This window comes from Mustela erminea, chromosome 19 (assembly GCF_009829155.1).
Source record: "Mustela erminea isolate mMusErm1 chromosome 19, mMusErm1.Pri, whole genome shotgun sequence".
NCBI lineage: Eukaryota > Metazoa > Chordata > Mammalia > Carnivora > Mustelidae > Mustela > Mustela erminea.
The window spans coordinates 25,012,442-25,020,394 of record NC_045632.1 but is presented as its reverse complement, the minus strand read 5'-3'; the positions used below and the strand labels follow the sequence as shown (position 1 = coordinate 25,020,394).

The 7,953-nt window shown below is 42.5% G+C and overlaps 1 protein-coding gene across 1 annotated transcript in view; it reads left to right on the top strand.

Annotated features, from left to right (window-relative positions):
- The first annotated feature begins 2,887 nt into the window (after positions 1-2,887).
- Positions 2,888-7,953, top strand: part of SHCBP1 (SHC binding and spindle associated 1) — a 28,955-nt gene continuing 23,889 nt past the window's right edge. Inside the window, exons 1-3 of the mRNA XM_032325932.1 lie at positions 2,888-3,098; positions 6,243-6,410; positions 6,584-6,699. Coding sequence (XP_032181823.1) covers positions 2,990-3,098; positions 6,243-6,410; positions 6,584-6,699 — 393 coding nt within the window. The 5' untranslated portion in view covers positions 2,888-2,989. The remainder of the gene's footprint in view (positions 3,099-6,242; positions 6,411-6,583; positions 6,700-7,953) is intronic.

The window sequence follows — 7,953 nt, the reverse complement described above, 5'->3', positions numbered from 1 at the left end:
GTATCCTCACAAGGCTGTGAATTCCACGCTGTCTTGTTTGCCCATTTCCCTTGAATCTAGTCTGGCACACAGTCTACACTCTATATGTTTATTATTTGTCAAGTGAATCAGCAAATCCACTTTCCTGTGCTCTCACAGTGATTGCCACAGTTTGTACTTGGCCCTCTTCACTCACTTATGTTACCTCCTGAGAAAGGTGGAGTCAGGACATGCCCTTGGGAAGCCCCTAGGTTTAGGGAACCTGAGGGGAAGAGGAACCAGGGCAGGAAAGAAGACCAGGAGAGTGAGCACCCAGAGACCAAGGGAGGAAAGACTACAGAGGAGGGGTGCTGGGCAGCCAGTGCTGCTATGAGATGGAGGGTGATGGAGGGAGTCACTGGCCTTCAAGAAAGCAGGAGAGGAAGGCACTATAGAGAAGGAAAGCATGTAGGCTATATCTTAAGATTGCTACTGGGCTTTGATGAGTTTTTTGGGGAAGGCAGTTAGTTTTGAGTCCTTGTAGAGACATAGTACAAGGACCTAGGGGTGGGAAAGAGAGCAAAGATATACAAAAGGGTGGCTCAGTCCGTTGAGCATCTGGCTTCCCCTCAGGTCATGATCTTGGGGTCCTGGGATCGAGCCCTATCTTGGGCTCCCTGCGCAGCAGTGGGTCTGCTTCTCCCACTCCCTCTGTGATCTCTCTCGCTCTCAATCTCTCATATAAATAAAAAAAATTAAAAATATATAAAAAAGAGTGGGTATAATGGGTGCCATCCCAACTTAGGATAGGTGGAAGATTGAGATAGGCCTGAAGTGGAAAGGAAGAAAGAAAGAAAAAAAAAAAATCCACTCCTTAGTATAAGGGAGAGGGGGCAGGGAAGGCAAACTCCCATGAAATAGGTACAACTTACAGGTCTCCATTTAGGGGAAAAGTCTAAAAACATTTGATATAATTAAGCAAGTAATGAATAAACATTGATGAAGTTTTGGAAATGCATCCAGTTTAATGAACAATTTGTTCTTAATGGAGTTTGCAGCGGCATAGGTATTTTGTCTCCAATTCTTGTGGCCTCCTGTCCTATTTCCAGAAGCACTGGCTTGGGTAATATATTGACAGCTGATGAAATATTTGGTAATTGAACAAGAAGAGAGCTATGTTGGCTCCAGGGCTGAGGGAGAAAGGTGAGGAGAAATCCTGCTACCTGTGGTGTTTGTGGGCGGGAAGGTTAAAGGGACAATAATGAGAAAGCTAGCTTCATCTTCAAGGCCTGTTGCTTGTCTCGATTTTATTGTTTTGTGTGTTTTCACCTTGTGGAATTCAATAAATATTTGCTCAGTGAATGAATAAGTTTAAGGTCAGACACTGTACACAAGAGTCAAAGAAATCGTATTTCCTGGAAAAGCTAGTGGAATTAAGTGCAGGTTTCCACAGATGCCTCCCCTGGCTCCATTTCATTTCAGTCACAAGGGATCTGAGGGACATTAGCCCGAGGTCTTCCTCCTAGCCAGTAAGTGGATACATTTTCCCTATGACAACACGGTGCAGCCCAACTGTCACAACCAGGCTCTTGTCCTTCTGTGGGACTCAGCCCACAGAGTGTTCTGGTAACCTCTTGCCATCACCCGCCCATCTCAGCTCTGATGGGTCATGGTCTTGCTGAAGCATAAAGGGGTGGTTTCTGGAGTTCGGCTGGTTTATAATCTTGGCTGTGCTGAGTTAGATTGGGCAAGTTAGTTCACTTCTTGGTAACTCAGTTTCCTCAAACGTAAAATGAGAATAATAATATTTCCTCTCTCATTGGATTTTTTTGGAAGATTGAATAAAATAATGCAGGTATGCAATATACATGATGATTATAGCTAACAGTGCTGTTTTATCTATAGAGGTTAAGAGACTAAATCCTCTCATCACAAGGAGAAAAAAATTTTTTTCCTTTCTTCTTTCTTTTATTTTTATTGTATCTATCTTTGAAAATGGATATGAGCTGGACCTACTGTGGTAATCATTTCACAATATATGTAAATCAAATTGTCACACTGAATGCCTTAAACTTAAAGGATGATGTAGGTCAATTATTTCTCAGTAAAACTGGAAAAAAAAAGATAGTATAAGTAAAGCATGCGGGAGGGTGTCTTGCACACAATACTCAATACATGTTATCAGTTATCATTGGAGATTACAGTTGCCTTTGATTAATAATTATGCATAAACCATACTTTTACTTACTAAATTTGATTTGACATTCTTTGAAAATATTGTGTGTGCATACACAGCAAATGAGGGAGAGGTGGGGGGATGTTGAGAAGGACTGAGTCTTACTTGTAGTGATGAAAAATTCACAGCCCCTTAGGTAAATACACTATTACAACGGAAGATAAGTTTCTGACAGGTGAAGGACTTGCTCAAGGTAATACCACTAGTAATGGCGGAAACAAGTCTTTTTAAAATTTTTTTTAAAGATTTTATTTATTTATTTGACAGAGAGAGATCACAAGTAGGCAGAGAGGCAGGCAGAGAGAGAGGAGGAAGCAGGCTCCCTGCGGAGCAGAGAGCTGATGCGGGACTCGATTCCAGGACTCTGGGATCATGACCTGAGCCGAAGGCAGCGGCTTAACCCACTGAGCCACCCAGGCGCCCAGAAACAAGTCTTAATACTGTTTTTTTGATCCCCAGTTCAGTGCCTCTAAGGCTAACACCCATTTCCAGGCATGGCTTGGTAGTGTTTCAGAAGTCATCCCAGATTCTGTTCCAAGTTCAATTTTGTCCATGTTAGTCACAGCAAAAAAAAAACCAAGAGCTTGGGCGAGAACAGCAGCGGTTCGTCCGGCCAGTAGGTGGCGCAAAGGCGCTGTTACCCGGTGAGAGGCGGCGGGAGAGGGCGGAGCTCGTTCGGAAATGGGGCAACGTACGCTTTCCTTTAATTGGCCTGAGCGCCTCGGCCCACCATCCAGTCAGAAGCGTCTGCGTCACTTTGTTCCCGAGGTAGGCGGCTGCCCGCGGAAATTTGAAATGGCGGACGGATCGCTGGGGGGTGACGGGCTGGGGTCGCAGGCCATGACAGCGCAGCAGGAACGCACGGGCTGGGCGGCCGAGGAGGAGCCGGCGCCTCTGGAGAAAGGTGAGCAGCCGTCTTGACAGGCCGGAGGAGCCGCCTCCTAGCAGCCGACCGTGTCCGCGGTGGCTTGAGGCAGTCGGGACCCTCCGAGGGCGCCTGGGTCTCACAGGCCTTCCGGAGCGGCTGGCCAGGGTGGCGGCGGTGACTGTGAGAGGCACCGACCCCTCCTCAGAACGTCAAGGTCGGGAGGTACCCTGGGCGTCTCCCCTTCTCCTCGCCCCATCGGGCTTCAGCTTCCTTGACACTGAAAGGGGTTGGGCCCGCTCAGGAACTCCCAGCAGGGATGTCTGGGTGGGCTTCCGGATTGTTTTTATTTATTTTATTTTATTTTATTTTATTTTATTTTATTTTTGCGTTCATCTGTGGAGAGACGTCTCTTCTTTTTCATCTCAATCTCAGCGGAGCTCATGAATCTTTTCCCCAAAGAGAAGATAGTAAACTCTTGGCCTCGGTAGCTGACAAGCCCAAAGTGAAGGGAGCCAGGGTGGGGCAGAGTCTAAAAATAGAGCCCGAGTGCAATTTTCAGTGCTGTGTACCTCTTTATGGAGAGAACGTTAGGATTTTCTTTCCTGATGTTTTAAGCTGTTCAGACTTTTCCTTTAACATTTTCAGTTGGATTATGTAGTGGAAAGAGTCCTGGCAAAGGGAGAAAACATACCTGTGATTTAATTCCACTGCTGATCCCTCTTGTGAACCGGCAAAAATCACTTGGCCTCAGTTTTCCTATGTGGAAAACAGAGCCAGTGGTCCTACAGAATGGGGAAGATGAATGGAAATAATGTGTGAAAAGTGGTACTTTCAAAGTGGCTGTAAAGAATTGTGGCGAAGTCAGGTAGTCTTTGCTTTTTTATATTGTGTAAAAATACACATAAAGTTTACCATCTTATACCATCTTAATCATTTTTAACTGTATAGTTCAGTGATTTTTTAAAAAAAATTTTTATTTATTTATTTGGCAGAGATCACAAGTAGGCAGAGAGGCCAGAGGCAGGCAGAGAAAGAGGAGGAAGCAGGCTCCCTGCTGAGCAGAGAGCCCGATGCGGGACTCGATCCCAGGACTCTGGGATCATGACCTGAGCCAAGGCAGAGGCTTTACCCCACGGAGCCACCCAGGTGCCCCTTCAGTGATGTTTAATATATTCACACTGTTGTGCAGCTATCACCACCTTCCATCCGCATAACTCATCTTCTTGTAAATTGAAACTCTGTACCCATTAGACAATAACTCCCCATCCTCCCCTCTCTCAGCTCCTGGCTACCAGCATTGTACTTTCTGTCTCTATGACTTTGAGTACGGTGAGTACCTCATGTCAATGAATTCATACAGTGTTTGTCTTCCCGTGACTGGCTTATTTCATTTAGCATCATGTCCTCAGGGTACATCCATGGTGTAGCAGGTGTCAGCATTTCCTTCCTTTATAAGGTTGAAAAATATTCCTTTGTATAGAGATATCACCTTTTGCTTATCCATTCAACCATTGATGGACGCTTGGGTTGCTCCCACCTTTTAGCCATTGCGAATAATGCTTTTATGAACATGGGCGTAGAAATATGTTTTGGAGATCCTGCTTTCAGTTCTTTTGGATATATACTCAGAAGTGGAATTGCTGGGTCTTCTGGTAATTCTATTTTTAAATTTTTGAGGGACCACTATACTGTTTGTTCTCCATAGCCCTGTACCATTTTTGTTGCCTACAGCAGTGTATAAGAGTTCCTATTTATCCACATCCTCACCAACACTTGTTTCCTTGATAGTTTTTCTTATTTTTTTTTAAAAGATTTTATTTATTTATTTGACAGAGATCACAAGTAGGCAGAGAGGCAGGCAGAGAGAGAGGAGGAAGCAGGCTCCCTGCTGAGCAGAGAGCCCGATGTGGGGCTTGATCCCAGGACCCTGAGACCATGACCGGAGCCGAAGGCAGAGGTTTTAATCCACTGAGCCACCCAGGCACCCCTTCTTATTGTTTTTGATAAAAGCTATCCCAGTGGGTGGGAAGGGAAGGCATTATTCCTCTAATAAACATTTATATATACTATTTGATGGGTAAGTGATTGACAGATAACTTATTGAATTAATGAATTCAAACAGGCATGCTATCTTCATCTTCACTTTATAGGAGAGGAAGCCGAGGCACAGAGAGATTGCCACACAGCAGTGAGGTATTGATGTTTTCTGAGGCTCATGTGCTTTGGCATGTGAGCAGTAGACTTGAGTACACTATGGGTCATTTGTGGGATCAAGTAGTTCTGGTAGCCTGAATAGAGGCAAAGATTCGAAGGAAGGAGAAAATATGAGGAGCAGCCGGCAGTGGGGTGGGGTGTGGTTGAGAGAAAGATTGCTGTTAATAACAGTCTCAGATATTCTCCCTGAAACAACCTTTGGAAACTATTTTGCCAGCTTAAATGTTACCCTCAGCATTGTTTATTTAGTAGTTGTTTTGTCTATTAAAAACATCATATTATACAGAATTAGATATGCCACTGATCAAATCATGCCTTATGAAACATAATTACATACAGCCCAAACCTAATGTGATTAGCATTTTCTAATCCTTTCTTTAGACACAGTCACTGAAATTGGTGAGGAGGAACCTTTAGTAAAGTACCTTTAGCGAAGTAAACCTTATGCATTATTAAGCATCTCTCATCCCTGTTTGTTGAGGGACCATTGACAGACTGATATTGCAGAAAATTAAGGGCTGCTTCAGCTCATTTGTGAAGGAATATAGGAAACTAGCTCCTAACTTTAATGCGACTTTATGGAATTGTTTTGGGGAAAAAAATAACTGTAAGCTATTTGACCATTGGAAGTTGGTAGCTATAGTAAGAATCATAACTTTATCCTTTGAAGGAGATTTTTAGTGATTGCCAGTGAATCAAAAAACCTTTTTTCTCTGCCTTCCTGAAAAACTTCACAGAACAACAAAGACTTAACCTATGAAAGATTTTAAGTTCTTATTGTTTCAAAGTAGAACTTGGATTTTGAGATATTTTCAAGTTTGGAAAACTGATTTCTTTTGACGGTGATAAAGGTAAATAAAGCATCACATCCAAATCCTTATTTGTATTTTGTTTAGAATTTCTGAGAAGTCTGTAAGCACTGGAAGTGTCTGGGATGGTTAAACCTGCTTATTTTTGTTCTTTTAGCTCTGTTCCCAGATGAAGATTCATGCAGTGATTGCAGCAATCATGATAAGCCAGGTTCTAGTTTACGAAGTTTTGTGCTTGAAGGAAAGACTCCTTTTCCAGAAATATTCCAGACAAGTCAACTTTTGTTCTATGAGCGATTCAGAGCTTATCAAGATTACATTTTAGGTGAGTAGGTTTGTTGTTGTTGCTGTTTGTTTTTTGTTTTGCTGCTTTTAATGTTTTCAGTTTACAAGTAGATTTCAGTCTCCAGATTGTCAGTTAGTTCTGAGAAAATGGATTTACTAACTTTTCTCTGCTTTATGCAGTCTCAATTCTTATTGTGTTTAATTTGTTTGTAGCTGACTGCAAGGCCTCTGAAGTAAGAGAATTCACAGCTGAGTTCTTGGAGAAGGTCCTTGAACCATCTGGATGGCGGGCAGTCTGGCACACTAATGTGTTTGAGGTGCTGGTTGAGGTAAATTTAATTCTGTTGTTAAGACATTTGTCTCTAGCTTAAAGCACTTTCCTTCAGACTGTTAGAGCCAAAGTGCTTATTTTTAATTAAAGTTTATGAGCTGATTGAAAATAGCATGTTTTTCACATCTAATTGTCATGGTGTATGAAGTGTTCCGCGAATTTTAAAGGCAGCCAAGGAGGAGCTACTCGGGAATTGAGGTGGTTAAATTTCCAGTGTCCTTTGACAAGGAGAATGGATTATAAACCTATGAAGTGGAGGAGGTATTTGAGACCATTTAAAAAATAAAGAGACCTCATTATGAAGTCAACGGAGTTTCAATTAATTTTTTACCTTCTTAGTTGTAGCCCATTAAGTAGCTCAAACCAAACAGGCATTTTAAAACAGGCCTATTTTTTGCCTAACAAATTTGTAGATATGTGGTTAATCTCTTGATAATGTGTCCCATTGTCAAAAGTAAAAATGATCTTATTTTTCAACTGACTGGGCCTTTTACACTAAATTTGCACTCTAATTACAGCTGTGAATTTTTCTCAGTGTTTGTTAACTGGACCACAGAAAACCCTGTTAACCTAAAATGTTAAACCAGGGAGTGAGAATACAAGTTGTTGCTGCAGCTCTTTGAGAAAATGACATCATTTACTGCAGTGATTATGGATGAGGCAGTGGGTTGCAGCTGTTTCTGGTGACTTAAGTTTTGTATTATGTTAATATGTTTGGTGGCAGGAAAGGCCTATTAATTTGGTTATAATAGTGTTGTCATTGGTCGTGTCCTCCATACATGTCCAACCCTCAACCTCCACCCTGATCCACTCTCCCAAAGTTGTCAAAGTCATTTTTTTTTTCTTAAGATTTTATTTATTTATTTGACACAGAGAGAGAGATCACAAGCAGGCAGAGAGGCAGGGAGAGAGAGAGGGGGAAGCAAGCTCTCCGCTGAGCAGAGAGCCCCATGTGGGACTCGATCCCAGGACTCTGAGATCCTGACCTGAGCCAAAGGCAGAGGCTTAACCCACTGAGCCACCCAGGCAACCCCAAAGTCATTGTTTTAAAAGAGAAATGTGTCAAAAAAAAAAAAAAAAAAGAGAGAGAGAGAGAGAGAAATGTATCATTCTTCTGCTTAAAATCTCTAATGCGTTGCATTTACCAAAGCCATGGTGTTGGCTTTGTGGCTTTTCATTGTCTAGAGAATACGAAATCCAAGCTCCTTCTAATGCCATTTCTGTCTTCATCTCTTTGCCCTTTTCTCTCCCC